At 40.9% G+C, this 17,663-nt stretch overlaps 1 protein-coding gene across 1 annotated transcript in view; it reads right to left on the minus strand.

Moving 5' to 3' along the window:
* Positions 1-11,843, minus strand: part of atp2b1a (ATPase plasma membrane Ca2+ transporting 1a) — a 33,306-nt gene extending 21,463 nt beyond the window's left edge. The window contains exons 1-2 of the mRNA XM_080022440.1: positions 11,778-11,843; positions 6,611-7,090 (exon numbers count right to left, since the gene is read on the minus strand). Of these exons, the coding sequence (XP_079878566.1) occupies positions 6,611-6,803 (193 nt within the window). The 5' untranslated portion in view covers positions 6,804-7,090; positions 11,778-11,843. The remainder of the gene's footprint in view (positions 1-6,610; positions 7,091-11,777) is intronic.
* Positions 11,844-17,663: the final 5,820 nt, after the last annotated feature.

Below are 17,663 nucleotides of genomic sequence, written 5' to 3' on the forward strand. Positions count from 1 at the left end.
AAGAAAACTATGGCAGGCTTATCAATGCCTTCTGTCTTCAATTATAAAGAATATTATAAAAAGTGTCTAACAACTGGCATACTCATTTATCAAAGGCAAAATTAGGTCTGTGCAACTAATAAGTACCCCTTAAATTATGTTTTTTTTCCCATTTCTGAATAACCTAAAATTATTGTTTCTGGTAATGCAAAAAACCTCTAAAACTCAAGATGAAACATACGTCCAAGTAGAACGGAAGCACCCGTGTAAAAGAAAAGTCACAACACAGACACCAATGATGAAGACAGCTAGTCCTTATAACAAGATATGTTTGTGCTAGAAGCACACATATTTACAGATTTCATTTCATAATATTTTGCTATGAATGTTCAAAAGTTTAATGTATTCATTTTGGTTAAACGTTGGCTAGACCTGCAAATAAGTACGTTCCAATACTCCAACTATGTTCAATCTGAAAATAATGCAAAGTACTACAGAATTACGAACCACAGAGAACCTAGCAAATAATTAATAATAACCTTGGGATTAAAAAGAAAAGAGAAGATTCCTGAAATGCAATCTTCATGGGCACTGTAGGCACTCACGGTTATCACAGGAGAGTGGACAATAAGCCTTCATTGACATGGCTGTATTGGTTTAAAAATCTAAACCTGTTTCGACCAAAATTGGCCAAAATTTGGTCTTTGTCAAGGTGTGTCAATGGATTTTGGTTGAAACATATTGGCCTCTACTCATTCAACCTCAATTACAGATTAGTTTCGTTCCAAAGCCTTTGACTCATTTTAAACCAGGTTCTATTGAAGTTATGAGGAAAAAAAAATGGATCCATGAAAATGTGTTATTCGTTACCCTAAACATATTTCAAACTATATTGGAATCAATTTTAGGCCAAACTGTTGAGTGCTAGTATATAAAAAAAAATAAAGAAACAATAATTGTAGAGAAATTTGTTTTCCCACAACCAAATTTAAATTGTTAAATTATTAATATATATGTTGGAAACTTTGACTAAATCAGGTTAGAATGCGTTGACAATGATTTTTCCTTTTGCAGGAATCAAATTTAATTCAAGTGACATGGACCCGGCCATTTTCACACTCTTAGTTAACATCTAATGTCTTTTGCTCAATAATAAGGTCATGTGAAGAAGAAAACAAACTTTGCTTGAGCCTTATACCATATTAAACAAATATTAAAACATGTAATCTACAGTTTAATAGGTCAAGGTGAGTCGTTCGTATGAAGAAATGGTGCAGGGAAATAACCTCCCTCTGTAGCCTTATTAGCTGGAATAACAAAGAGGATAACAGGCCTTCATCGCTCTCATTGAGCCCATCCCATCATTCGTCACGACGTAATAACCGGTGGGGTAAACTTAAAATACGGTGTTACCCAAACACAAACTTTTCTCTCCGAGTGTGAGCGGTGGGATGATGACTCACTGGGGCCCGGATCAAACGTGGCCCCAGTTTCCGTGCTCCTCGCCTGTCTCTCTTCGTCGGCTTTGATTCACTCTGCTTCTAATGAAAACACGCTGACAGCTAATACCCGATTACATTTTCCACGGCGTCCTCCCTTTGTATCAGTGCAATAAATATAAATGACCAGAGACGATTAACAAAGGCTTCCCACCGGTGGACACACCAACCCCCCCCGCCACATTATTTTTGCATCGCGAGTCTATCTCGAGTCAAACTTCTAATCATTAACCGTTTAAATTGGATGCGTGTCCCCAGCTGGCCCCTCAGAATGCTGTCATTTCAGCCACCAGTGGATGGGGGAGGTTACAAGGCAAGCATTTAGTCCTGGATCCAGACTTTATCACTGTGAAATGATTTACACCCTCTTTAACCAGAGACTGAGGTGCAGACGCCCCCATTCTGGACACTCGGAGAAAACCCTTAAGATGAACACCACCTTTACAAACACATGGAAGGCACCACGTCTACATGCACATAATGCCTTAGTTTGGACTTATTCACTAGGCTAATTTTGTTTAAAATAATTTAACTGGGGTGCATGTTTGATTTAAGCATTTCTCCATTACAACTAACATAGATGAAACATACACTGATCAGCAACAACATTAAAACCACTGACAGAGAAGTGAATAACATTGATCATCTCGTTCCAATGGCGCTTGTCAAGGGGTGGGATATATTAGGCAGCAAGTGAACAGTCAGTTCTTGAGGTTGATGTGTTGGAAGCAGGATGTATTGGAAGTTGGAAGCAGGGAAAAAGTGTTCCGAGGATGGACAACCGGTGAACCGGTGACAGGGTCATGGACGCACAAAGCTTATTGATGCGCATGGGGAGCTACTGGAGCATAAGTTGCTAAAAAAGTTAATGCTGGCTATGATAGAAAGGTGTCAGAACACACAGTGCATCGCAGCTTGTTGCGTATGGCGCTGCGTAGCCAAAGACCGGTCAGTGCCCATGCTGACCCCTGTCCAACGTTCAGGCTAATTGGTCTTTATGTAAGCATATTTTCCGTTAACACATTTCTTTGAAATTTCCCCTCATTGAAAATGAAATCAATGCATTATCACTCAGACTAATTATCACTACTTTTTTTCTTTCTTTTAACAATTTGTTTTGGCAGCACACACACACAGACAGACACACACAGACACACACACACACACACACACACACACAGACACAGACACAGACAGAGTTGAATTTAGTTTTGGGTGAATCCAATTGCTCTTGCCAGAATATTTTACTACCACATAAACTGCGTGCAAGAAGCTGATCCCGCCCAACCCCATTTTCCCGGTGTTTTGAGTCAGTCACGTTCGTTTTTGCTTCAAAAGAGCTACACTGTTCTGGTCTACCGATAGCAAGTCAATACATACCCACACAATAAAGCGCAAAAGGTATCATGGGACTTTTCACAAATCCAATCTGCAAAAGGTACAATGTAAACTCACTGGGCCAAATTACAGCTTGGAAAAGGACATTTCTGAATAGTTTTTAAGTGATAAATCCGACAAATATTACTATGTTTTAGAATGGCAACTGATTTTCTATGGGGCCACTGCAATACATCTAGCTGATGCATGTATTGCAAGTGTATGGGCACCTGACACAAGTAAGAGCAAATCTCCTTGTCTTAAAAAAGACTTGACATTTTGTGCATCCCTGATGTACCGCCACCCCTTTAAGTACTTTGTAAGTACTTTATAGAGGTCTACACATCACATCTGTTGTCTCCATCCATTGTAATCTTTAATCTGTATGGACTGCTACAATGCAATAATGATTTATGGAAATAGCTATACACTTTCCTTGTTAACTGATACCCTACTCACATACATATGTTGTTACAAATCTGGAGTAGCAATTGACAACAGGAGAGACACATTCCATTCACCCTTGGAAGTGGAGGAACATATCCTTTATGAAACAACAAGGGACACATCATCAATACAGAAACCAATACAAAAAGGAAATGTAAATTAATTCAGTTTGGAAGAAAGGTTCTGCTACACGGAAAGCACTAAACCACTCAGCCCTAGAAATCATGGTTTTAAAACCGAGAGATTACAACAGGTAAATCAAGAGACAGTGCCAGCTCCACCGGAGGCCTGCGACAAGCGGAGTCCAGCCATCTGCTATCGCCACTCACTGAGAGCCTTCTAACCTCATCATTTTGAATTCAGACATGAAGCCAAACTGAGCCAGCCAAGTAAATTATGAGGCGAAAACTATCATTTAACAGTCTCAACCTTCGGAGTGTAATAGTCGGGATGATGGATGCTGAGAGTCTGTCAGCTTTGTGAATGGCTGTATAGGCTTGGGCGATATAGGATTACCAATATACGATTTTATCGGGGGGGGGGGGGGGGGCCTTCACGTGCGTGCAGGCATAGAATGTCATTTTATGTGGCAAATCCGTTCCAGAAGTGCAGAATTTATCATTTACAAGTAAAGTCTTTACACATAAACATCCAGTTCCATAGTCCCAAGTACCATAGTGACGGAAAGCAACTGTCGGGACAGTGGAGACGCACTGTTCCGACAGCTGCTTTCCTTGCTATGGACGCACAGGTTTTCTTGGAACAGGACAGTCCCTTAACTCAGTTGTGTGATGTGATACTGAAATGTATGAAATTTCATGCATGTAGGAAACAAACAAAAATAAAGACATCTAAAATAGAACACAGGCGGGCACTGTGCACTGCTGTCTGGAGGAGAAATAAAAAATGATCGGAGTTCGGTTTATGATTTTCATTTATCATACAAGTAAGAAACTAAGGAAGCAAATAAATTGAAATTTTTCTCTATGAGATTATATGATATATTGCGATATTATAATGACAAAATTGGCATATTATTGAGCGACAGTCCCGTGGGGAGGGGGGGTTGGGGGTCCATTTCAGAACACTGTAAACTGCACTTAAAAATAAATAAAGATATCGATATCGCGATCAATTGAGTCATCACCGATAGACGATTTAATCGTAAATCTGCCCAAGCCTATTGCAGTACAACTGCGGAAGCGTCTAGGCCCACAACTGATAAGATCAAAAGGCTGGAACCCAAATATTTGACCACACTAAAATAACAATCAATAGGGAATAAGTAGTAGAGAGAAAATGGTCAAAGATTGGCAAAAACATTGATGCAATTTGTTTGTTTTAAAAGCCCCTCATTGTGTTGTAGAAACAGAAGATACATTTCATAGTGGTATAGAATAGGATTGAGGTTGGTGAAGTTATGTGGGACAATAATCCTATTGGAATAAGCACTTCTTGGACTATCTTGGACTAAAATTAGCTCAAAAATAGAACCGTAAAATGTAACCATTCAGCTTGACTGTTGAAATGGAGCAAAACTTTGGGAGGGAGGGAAAAAAAAAAAAACTTGGAAATGCACGAGGATTAGCAAAGGATTGGCTTAGGGGGTTAGAGAAATGACGAACCAACTAATTTCAAATCCCTTTTCAATTGTCAAGCTCCTGTAATCTTAAATGATGGCTTAATTTCCCAGGCCGATTGTGAGTGAGCCGATTGAAACTGCAAGTGTCAAGAAACTCTGTGGCCACATACCGACTGGAAGGGCACCCACTGAGATGAGAAACAAAAGCAGACCTCCTCCAGCTTATCTATGCATTGCACTTGCTAATAACTATGTGGGACTTCTGGAAACTGATGACCAGCAACTTGCAGCAGCTGCAGTCCAACTTTGGAAGTCATGGAATTTAATGTGTCCTAGGTAGCATTGTATGGGTATGAAACAATACATATTTGAATGACATTTGTATAATTGAAAAGAGCTTCTAGAAGTGCTTTATTAAAACGTCTAATCAAGAAATCCCAGACCATTATCGTTTAAAGGGGCTGTTTATATTAAGCTTAGTGGCAATGCAATAGTCAAATGGAGACGCAATTATTCCTGCTAGAACAAGAGCTTTGAGTGGTCCGATCGCCAGACCTTTTGCACTGTATTTCAAGTTTTACGAAAACCAGGCATTTTACTTGCTACGAGACAGTGCACGCAGGACTGTTGCTTCTACAGTGGATATGCGGTGCCATTTTAATCTGGGATCAAACTGAAAATCCCCTCCCCCAAGGGTTCAATCAAGGTCACACCAGCGATTAGGCAGACCATCCATAGAGATAGAGAGAGAGACAGACAGAGTGCAACAGAGTGATGGAGGGAGAAAAGAGACAGAGTCTGAGCTGCTGGAAAGCACCGCTGCCCAGATGAGGCCCTGATGTGACTTTTTGGCAGTTTTCTAACACGTTTGGACTGATCACATCTGCTGAGTTGTGACAAGTTTCTCCAAATGTATATATAGCAATTGTATGAAGGTTAGGGCGGATAAGTATTGACGGTTTTATCTCCAAACAGGAGAGCAAGCTTTGTCAATAGTTAATATGTAGTAGCTGCTTCTGCCATTTCAAAATGTCCTGTTATGAGGAGAACACTGGAGATTCATAGGCCGACAGGCTCTCAGTGTCATCTCTAGGGCATAGCGGAAGGGAAGTAAGTGTGCTTTAATACAGCTAGCATGGCGTGGAAGAGCAATTTGGTAAGCTGAGCGCACGTCTTACTGAACCACCTTCAGGTTGCTGCTATTCATTCCTACACCCTCTGGTTTTATACCCCACATGTGGAACATTGACCTGCGTACGGCCTGGTCCGGTGCCCAGCCAGACAGCTGGTCTGTCTGAAGCGCTCACGGATTCACACACACACACACACACACACACACACACACACACACACACACACACACACACACACACACACACACACACACACACACACACACACACACACACACACACACACACACACACAGAGGTGAAACAGGAGGGAGGGAGGACGCAAGGGAAATATCCATAGACCTAGAAATAGAGCAGGACTGGCCCAAGTCACTGCCAGCCTGCCTGGCCACCTGTCTGGCATATGAGTTTTCCAAGGAAGTGATGTCAAGGTAATCTGGATGACACGGCCAATGACAAACCTCCTAAACTATGTGTGGACAACATTTGCACTCCATAAACACTCACAACTCGCAGCATGTGACAAACATCCTACATTTTCTCCCCATTTAAAATCAAATGTCATATTCAATAAGGTGGATGCTCTACTCTACCATCTATAGGTGATGTTTTCAACCGGTTGCAGAGTCCTTGAACATCCCCATAAGTCTCCCCGATTTTGTTAAGCGCCTCTGCGCCGCGCAGTTCCATTAGAGAGCGCAGCTCTTTGAGCGTGCAGCCAAAGTCTCCATCGTGGTTGGCTTCCACGATGGAGTTCTTCACACCGCTGTAGGAGTTGTTCGCCATCGTCTCAGCGCCTCGCCGCTCTTACTGCGCAGCGCCGCTCGCTGCCTCGGCTCAACGGTGGGGTAAAAGAAATGGCGTCCTGGAAAAGCTTAAATCCCAAAGAGAGCGAGCGCAGTGGTAGTTCCCATAAACAGCAGACAAGAGCTTCAGAGGCAGCTGGAGCTGGAAGCCAGGTAGCGGGACTGGGATAGATCAAAAAAAGCCATTCCCCCTGGAGAGCCGAGTTCCTATTCTTTCATGTTGACTGAGGATCATCCGCAGAGCCCGAGAACGCCACACAGGAGGATCTGAAAGGAGAAATGGAAAAAAAGACATTGTGAACAATCATAAAGTATTACTTGAAAATAATACACTTGACACTGGGAAACATATGCCTAAAACAGAGAACCTTAAATGTGGCGGACAAGCAAGCACAAGCGGATTACAGGCTGCATCCCTTTCTAAAAACAGAACAGTGGAACCCCAGGTCACTGGCTAGGGTTCAGGGCTCAACATAATACGTTACGCTTCTGAGAGCAAATGTTATCAACCCTTGTTTGCAGATCACCGTGGGAAAAATGATCTTTTTTGCTTTAAATCAGAAACAGGCAAAGGAGAACAAATTCATTTGAAGTGACATATTTCAGGTTTGATTAGTAAACCCAAATTTGAATCCAAGGCTGGACAGAAATGGAAAAAGATACTGATAAACGTGAGGCTTTAACTCCGCAAGTGGGATTTCCACTAAATAGGGATTTCACACCTACATGAACCACAATCATGACCGAGATCTCCTGGCATGACTGTCCAATTCTTTTGGTTTCAGAACGGTCACAACTTGTTTAAGAGCAAAATAATGATTACTTGAATGCATAGTTTACTTTTCAAGACCCCTAAGTGATTATGATCATAACGTCCAAACTACAACAGGTGCATTGGCAGAGATTAAGGGCGCAGGGTGGAGCATGGTTCTTTACTGGCTAGGTGGTTAAGCGTCCTAGAGAGAGAGAATATTGAAAACAGCGATTTAAATATTTTTAATAATAAGTTTTATGTCTGAAATACCACCAATTCATTAGTTATTGTGTGAAAAATGAAACAATCTTTGTGTTTCTGCTTATTAATCCCCTCACGGTTCGGCTCGCATGTGAACAGCGGATCAAAATTTAACCGTCATAGTGAAATACAGTTTTACTGCTGCTTTTCACTGCTACAGAATTGCAGTGAAAAGAAGATAGACAAGACAGATGCGTGCTGTGTTTTACGTCACGCTATGTTGCTGCTACTTTACGACATGTGGTGAATGAGCTGCTGTATGTCGCCACTATGCGCCCGCTCGTCCACCATATTGGAGCAGTCAAGACCCGCTAGTAAACAAATACGATGTGTATTGAGAGATGCAGACGTCTCTTCAAAATCGACTGTAACTTGCTTAATTTTGAAATGAAGAAATTTAACATGATACTCTTTCGCCAGACCTAATCATATTTCTTCATTCACTACCATGTTTAAAGGACAACAGTATCATGTGTGCTTCATACTGCACTTTAACAATTGAGTATTGAATATTTTATATATTTTAAGATTTTATTTAAACATTGCACATTTTAAATGTTTTCATTCAAGGCCATGGGCAAAGATTCCTTGCTTTCAGTGTTTTACAGAATAAATGGAAAGCAAAGTTATGTCTCCCTTTTATTTTTTGCTGATTAAATAAAGATCCAATCCATGACTCAAGACTGTGATACCATCCGAAACTGTGAGTTTTGTGATTCGTTACACCCCTATCCAGAAGTGCAGTATTTAAATCTGTTATCACACCACCACAATACTATAAAAAACACAGATGTCTGATGGTGGCAAAACCACCATCTTCCCTGCAGGTTCCCTCGTGGTGTTACGTGGTGAGCTCAGGCTGGCTGACTGATTACCCCAGGAAAAGCCTCCTATTTAATCTAATTAAGACTATCTGTGGCATCAGGGAGATCCACAGTGCTCTACATGGGAGAGTCCATTCTAAGAGACTGCTCTCTGTATAGCTTTAATCAGCCTAACACAATAAGACTGATTCATTCAAAAGCGCAGGCTAAAGCGCAGTAGTTGTCATCCTGTTTTAAGGGGGATTTAACCTAATGAATTTCTAGGGAGAGAGGAGGGCTAGAGAATAGTAGCACTAGGCCCCATCAACTTGGACAAAACAGCGAATGTTTTGATTTCCAGCCTAAATTTATTTTTTAGGGACTAAGGTAAATCCTGTGTGCATTTGAAAGCTAAATCAAAGCTACAATCAACTGCCACAGAGGGCAAAATAGAACCTGAAAGCAGAAAAACCAACTCACACTAGGAATATGAGAAATTACTACACGGGGCTTCGTGCGTCTCCTGATGTGCAATTTTTTTGTCATCATTTCTAATTGTGGGAACCAGCTGGAGAGTGCTTTACCCACTGCATTAGTGTCTGACTAGAACACAATGAACTAAAACAACCAGTGAGAACAGCATTTATCTGTCAAACACTGCCTTTCCAAAAGCATCCAAAGAATATTTTATTTTTTATTTTTTATTTATTTTTTTAAAATCATGTAAAAAAAATCAAAATATATCAAAACATTTTTAACTGGGACACCCGCCACGGGAGGGAAAGTGTAGCCTTTACATCACTAGCTTCACAAATGAATGCTTGCAGCTTATTCCATTGAGATTCTTGGAAACTATTCAGTCACATGTTGAAATTCTATTTGGAGCCATCTGCCATGGAAAAGGGGACAGGATTTATTATTCATTACGCTGCATAATTGCAGGGTTGGGTACATTTCTGATGTGGCAGAGGTGGCAGAACGCTTCATATTTTGGAGGGGAAATACCTTGGGCCTCGGCCACAACTTTAGGGCGAGGTATAAGCACATGCTCAGCTTTCTGTTTTCTTATGGTTATCAGATGTGTGAGGACACAAAAAACACAAGTGAATCTTTTACTAGTGCCTAAATTAAACTAACTGCAAGGTTTGGTTTCTCATATGAGTTGGGCTGCACTTCCTCTTATGAGCTGTTTTTCCTAAGTAAAGAGTCGACATGAACGTTGTTTCCAAAACAACTAACTAAATTTTGTGTATTTCCACCATGACCAGGCGACTTCGAACACAATGCAGTGCATGGCTGGACATTTTTTTTCCCAGCACTGACAGCCATGCCATTTTCAAGACTTGATTTGTAAATAAAAACACTTGTTTCTCAATAAGTAACTTTTATTTGAATATTAAAAATGATAGATAATATTTAAACAACACACCTAAACAGTTAACAGCTTTAGCCAAACTAAACTTTTGAATAATAAACAATAAATTACTTATTACACTACTTTTAAGTTACTCACCAAAATAAGCGCAGAAAATGGATGCTATTTTTGCCAGAGGGGAATGCTGATAGTTAAAGGCAAATTACTACCTGCAGTGCTGCAGCTCCAATCAGAGTGATCTTTCTCCAAACAAAGAAAATAAAAACTCTAGATGTATTTAATTAATCACCAGGTGTCGCGACATTTCACTGCATATACTGTATGTAAGACCGTATAATAATATGTATGTGACAAATAATCTCTTGAACTTACTCCGTTTCCGGCTGCTGCTCTGCTGTGGAAAAAAAAATCCCGCCATATTCTTACAGCCCAGTGGGCAAATGCCCCGTGCCGAACCGGTAGTTAGGAACCTCTGCACTAGAGGACATTCCCTCGGTGAAGGTCGGGTTCATCTCCCACTTTCATTGCCACATCTGTGGAATTACTACACATTCTGGTCAAAGGTGCACTCTCCCTTTTACACACATGGAAACGCAGGGGAAAGAGACACTGTATGAAGTGATATTGAACTTTTTTTTGTAATATTCAAATTCTATACAAATTTTGTTCCCGCAGCCCTGGCGCCAGGTGGGTGGTGCAATGTGCGTTGAGGGATGCGCGCAGCCCACCCCCCATGGAGCCAACCACAGCTCTCCCAAGTCCGAACCAAACTTCATGAAAGTTGGTTCGGAGCCGGGCGAGCTGCAGTCGCCACTCCCCAGCGCACACGCTGCATTTGTTTACCAGCGGATCTTGATCCTCTCCTATATGGCGACCATGTCGGACAATATTACCAACAAAAATATGGGCAGAATCGCAAACCTGCTTGTGATTTCGAAGTTCAAAATCGACTGCTCATTTCAATCGATTTTCCATTTTGAATCTGAATCAGGACACCCCTAATATTCATATACAATGACAATACTTGCTTATAAATGAATAAAACAATTAAAATAATTGAAAGAAAACTCTCTGTGGTTCATAACATTTAACTTTAGAGTATTGCAAGACAGGAACCTGACCAAGAATGTAGTGAAAAAAATGTTAGACCTCATATAATGAGAAATATTTAATTTTATACGTATCTTCTTATAGTTTAAATGTTATCTTAATTACGTTACGATACAAGAGACAATAATAGACTATAGATGATAATATTAAATTATCTCCCATTCCCATGACTCAATACTGTTGTGACTTTTTTCTAAATGGCTACTCGAGAACAGTTCGTATATATTAGTTGGCCTGAGCATTACCAGCACAAAGCCTATTATTTGACTTACTGAAAGCAGAGCTATACCTTCTCAATTGCCCTGCCCTCACATCTCATGCTCTGAGCCCCCCCCCATGCATCAACAAAGCCAAGATGAAGGAAGTGCCAACATTTGCTGTGCTGTGACAGTTTCGGGTTGCGAAACAGGTCACATGTCACAACAGTGGAAAATCATTGCGATTGGATCTCCAAGCAAACAGCTGGCATGGTATGGTCAAACATCGAAAGTGGTGGGGTAAACCCCTCTCCCAGTGGCAGCAACGCTAAGTAGGAATACAGATGTGATTTTTTTTTACCCAAGAACAAGAAAGTGTTTGTGAGTCAACAGTCTGCCCTACATCCAAATGATTCAAGCCTACAAACCCTTCGGCCGGACAGCTGGAACCTACCACTTAGAAGGCAGAGGGAAGTGGGGAAGATAGGTCCTTATGTCTTGATTATGTACCAATCTAAGGAAACCCTCTGGCAGCTTGTACACCTCTACGTGCCAACAACTTGATGGAAGAGAAGGATAGCGAATCCAGGGATCCCTCTGCAATGGAGCTGCCGACAGGAAGGGCGGTATTTTTAACCCACCTCCACCACTACCGGCTGTGGATGAACTGGGTCAGGCAATGTAAATGTGGAGGGCACAAAGCAGAAGCACCCAGCCCTCCTTGTGTTGCATGGCTGACAGATCTGAGAGCTACTTCACACCAATGACTGGGAAGCTCTAAATAGCCCTCAAACATTGTCACCCCGCCACTTCGGACAGAAAGTCAGGGGTACCGCCCTCAACACACGCCTCCTCTCATGCTTTTATCAACTTTTTGTTTCATATATTAACCTCAAATTCTCTCAAATAAACTATCAGTAAAAACCGCAGATTTTCTTTTCTTTTTTCTGTAATTTCAGGGGTTTTTGTGATTATCTTTCCAATGAAAAAATACTGGATACCTTTGTCCAGAGATGACAATAACACGAGGTACAGTAGAAATATTCCAGCATGAATCATCTATTATTGATCCTCTTAGAAGCCCTCTGTTCTTTGTTAGCTACAAGTCTATATAGAATGGCCGATTGACCTTTGGATCTGCTGTCCTACCGCCATCCTAATTCATTATGGTGTGTTGGTGGCGTACTGGAGAACAACTTACACATGCCATTGACTACCCGTCCAGTTAACTGACATGCTTTGCTAAAACAGCATATTAACCGAAACAGTTAGCATAGGAGAGAGCACTCTATGGTTTATAAATGGGAAAAGCGGTAATGCGAAAGATCAACCGTCTAAAGACATGGTGACCGTGAAATTGGCCAATCACACCTTTGTATTGACATCATGAAGAAAATGCACCAATTACGGATGTTAATAATTAAGTGTTTAACTATTAACAGAAAAAAATAATTTTGATCAATTAATACTATCAGTTAAACAGCTATAAAAATATTATTTAAAAAAGTAATAAAAAAAAAAAACATTTGTTGAGCTTGAACACATGTTGCAAAAGAAAAATAGGCTATACTATCTATTTCTTAAATACAACCCATGGGGGTGACACATGCACCCACACGTGCCTTTTAGTTCAGGCATATAAGAGGACAGCTTAGACAGCCCCTGGATATCCTCCCCAAAAGTCTCCGGAAGTGCCAACCACGATAAGCTATGGTTTTTACAAAAGAAACGAGTAATGAAATGAAAATGTTATATTTATAATAAACTTTAAATTTAATTAACAGTGTGACTGGATTATATATTATTTCAAGTAATGCGATAGTTTTTCCCCATCCTAATTGTGTGCACCCTCTAGTAAAAATGCAATTACTCTATACGTTGAACAAATACTAACGTCCAAATCGCATACTCATGCCAATCCCCTAACACCGTCAATAAGTCTGAATATTGCCAATATCACAATATACTTTTTTTTTTTTACATTTGTCCATTCTAAATAGTTCATTTTAACTCTTGTCTGCCAGTGGTTAATGATTACATTACATTACATTGCATTTAGCAGACGCTTTTATCCAAAGCGACTTACAATTATTCAAACACCGACGGACGCAGCCATCAGGAGCAATTAGGGGTTAAGTGTCTTGCTCAAGGACACTACAGCATGCTAGCAGGAGGAGCCTGGGATCGAACCAACCACCTTTAGATTACTAGACGACCAGCTCTACCTCCTGAGCTACCATCCCCATGATCAGTTAATGAGGGTCTGCATCCTTCCCCCAAGTTCGAGAGATAATTTGTCATACATATATGCAGTGAAATGTCATCTTGAATGTCTTGCACTCATAAAAGCGCTGTTATGTAGTAAACAACATCATTCTGAGACAGTAATCTGCTTTGGACAAACAGTTAACATGTTGTATTGTATAAACTTTTTTGTTGCATTTTGTAGCATCCAAATACGGTATGTATGTGTATGCCAGAATATGTTAGCCACAACCTTGCTGCCAATATGGAACCCAATTGAACAGATTTCTCTTAAAGTTACTTTAAAACTATCTTCTGACACAACTCGGGTGGCATAGCTTTTTAGACAACTTTTTCATCAATGTTACCGTACCGTGGGTACGGTGGCACAGTGCATTGCACTGCTGCCTCGAGGCAAGAAGGTCCTGGGTTTGACCTTCCTGGGGCGCTGTTGGCACCGCGCAGCAGTGGGTTATCTCCCAATTAGGGGCCTCTCTGTGTGGAGTTTGCATGTGCTCCCCATGCTCACATGGGTTTCCCTGCTTGTAACATCAGTAAGGAAAACATGCACCAAAAACATGCAAAAATATTGCGGTCTGACCAGCGATGGACATGTGAAATTGGTGCCCGGGCGTGTCGCTGTATGCTGCCCACTGCTCCTGGCTGCCCCCCAGAGAAAGGACAGGCCAGGATGGGTCAAAAACCGAGAATGAGTTTCACTGGCCACCATTTGAAAAAGCGTGTGTGTTGGTCGCTGTCGCCGCATGAGTGCATGTGTTGTGTGTGCCGTGTGACAAATAAAGAATCTTAATCTCTTAATCTCTCTTAAAACTGTATTAATGAACGGGCAAGACTCCTTGTTTTCAAACAGATGAGTAAACTAACATATACCTTCCAACTAACCCATGTTGGGGAAAGATTACAAAGCAAAACTCGATTATAAGTCAAGACATTATTGTGATGGGCAAAGCAGTACAACAGTACACTTTATATTTAGCTTTCCATGCTATTTTACATGAATTAAATGTCACCTTAGATTGACATCCGACAATGGCTTATCCCTTACATAAAACAATACTTCTAAAAGGAACTAGCTCAGTGACATTTTATATTGAAGGATACAAAAAATTTGGTGAAGTTTCAACTGTTTGTAGTATTTCACTGTTGCAAAGGATTGCGGTTTGTATAGTTTTGAAAACGATTTGAAGGGCCAAGAGATACCTAGAGAACTGAGAAATGCATTATATATCCGAGCAATTTCAAGAGCGCCCATGCATATATAGTTGGAGACACTGCTGATAAGCCTTCACTGTCACTTCAGGTGAAAGAATCATCCCATATCAAGAACCAGGATTTCTGCATACCATTTACAGTTCAGGAACAACACATTTCCATACAAAAAAAGACATCACATTAAAATGTGTTGAACAAATTGTGCAAATCCAATTTTGTTATATTAACAATGTTGTTGTTGTTTCATTACATTACATTACATTACGTCATTTAGCAGACGCTTTTATCCAAAGCGACTTACAATTGTTCAAAGACCGACGGACGCAGCCATCAGGAGCAATTAGGGGTTAAGTGTCTTGCTCAAGGACACTACAGCATGCTAGCAGAAGGAGCCTGGGATCGAACCAGCAACCTTTAGATCACTAGACCACCAGCTCTACCTCCTGAGCTACCATCCCCATATTTTCCAAAGAACAAGCTTGAACAAAAAATTAAATAAAATTCAACATAGAATTAAAGCACTATTTTCTTAAAAATAATTTATAGACACTGTTGAGTTTCAACAGTGAAGGCTCAAAGCTACATATAGTAAGTACAGTGAAGAAGGGATATTGCCATTGGCCACTAACTTGGTTTCATTTATTCCTGAGTGACATTAACAGCTTGAGCTCAAATGCCTTAGACACTACATCAGATTATGTTACTGATGGTTTAAGTCAATCATTAAATAAAGTCTAAATATCCTGTATGTTTGACTTAATACCCTCAAATTAAATACAATCCTCAAATATCACCAATGAAGAGAAATTGCAAAATCAAAAAAGAAATGGTCAAGGACTAGTATTTTTTAGCAGTACTTATATGTGCCATAATACTTTGCCTCGGATAGCCTACCCTCCGAAATTGGCAATGCTTAATGTCAACCATAATATAACTTTATGGTTGATCTTGGAGCTGAGAGTCCCAATACAATCAATACACACACACATATACGCGCGCACACACACACACACACACACACACACACACACACACACACACACACACACACACACACACACACACACACACACACACACACACACACACACACACACACACACACACACCTATTTATCGCTTACGGTTCTACACATTAACATCAAGTGTTAAGACAGTACTAATTCAATTGAAGCTCCAGGGTTTTTACAGAAGATAGAGGGAAGGCTGCTGGCACTCATCAAGCTGGGTGCTGTTTAATTGGATAAGGCTGATCCATTCTTCTAGACACCAAAAGGTGTTTAGTGACGGCACTTACACACCAGCACCCAACCTATGCATGTAATAGAGTCAGGGACAAGGGTAATATCTACCTACCATAGTATCCATCAAGATCTTATTCTAACTTAGAGATGTAGTTACAGGTTAGAAAATATTGCCAGGGAATCGCATTGAATCATGAGTTTGTAGACCTGCACGTTAACGTTTAACATTACTTATCAGCTGTACGGTATTGGTAATAATTAAGTGTGCTCGGAGCACTGCACAACTACTATTATTGCACAACTTATTATGGTTATTATTATAGCCAAATTTCACTGTACTATACCTCCCACAATTTACAAGCCACATACACTCGGAATACACCAAAACAACCAGCTTGAACCCGGCGGGTGTGCTATAAAAAAGAAAAGAAAGAAAAAGGTTGGGAAACACCGCCCTAGAATATCAGATCGACTAAGCAAGTGTTGGGATTTCAAAAGGTTGATTTGCTTCAAAGTGTTCAAAATAGTTCATTTTAAGGCTACAAAAACTGTGCCTAAGTGGCAGTAAGTATGCAGTTATTGACTGGATATAAATATCAATATAGTAAGGATAATTAAGTACATTGAATTATATGTATACATAGGATGGACATGGCAAATTATCATTTTACAACCTTTTGGTGCAAAATAGTACCCACACAATAATATACGCAAAGCAGAGTGGGGTCTCATGCGCAAAAGTAGTGAGAACAGTTAATGCAACAGTACAGAATGCACATCTATAAAATGCTATAATCTCATAATAACAACAATGTAAGAATAATCTATAATATAATACTATGATCTGCTAGATATACCAGTCTGATTGTGATATAATAAAATATATTATTGTTGTACTATAAGTCAGTTGAAGTGTTAAAGAGGACAGTAATGCAACGGTACATGATGTGAGCCGCCATTAAAAACCCAAGATGAAATGATCAGTATGAAGGTTTGGAAAATAGTGGAAAAAAAAAAAGTTTATTTATTTTTTTTTTTTAAGATTTGCCTCTTTACGCGGGACTCAGATTCTTTCAATTTCCGACTCTTCATTCATTCGCTTCAGTTGGGTGTTAACTGCGCACGCGTGACTCACAGAACGTAGCTCGCCATCAGGTTCAGGATTCAATGCCTCTGCTCGACTTCTGATTCCGAACCAGAGCTGGAGTTGTCGCTCACGGCTCTCGGATCTCGTTCGTGATCCGGCTCAGGAGTCATTCATTACCTCCGCTTGGGGGGGGGGGGGGCATTCGTGAGTCGGGGCTCCTGCGAGCGAACGACTCTCTTTGCAGGGTAAACCCACGAATCCTGAAGCCTTTCAAAGAGGCTCGCAATCACGACTCGAACGAGAGTGGGAGTTATCACCCGCGGTTCACGGATCGCGTTCAGGAGCCACTGCCTCTGCCTGGGGCGCACGGGACTCTTTTGCGGAGCGACTCGCGGACCCCGGAGTCTTGACCCACTCCTCGAAAGCAGCGTCTGGCGTTGTCGTACACGATTCGCGGATCTCGTCCCCGAGCCATCGCCTCTGCTCAGGGCGCACGCGTGACACGCGTGATTCAGGTCTCCCGTGCGCCACT

Source organism: Zeus faber, assembly GCF_960531495.2.
Source record: "Zeus faber genome assembly, chromosome: 21".
NCBI lineage: Eukaryota > Metazoa > Chordata > Actinopteri > Zeiformes > Zeidae > Zeus > Zeus faber.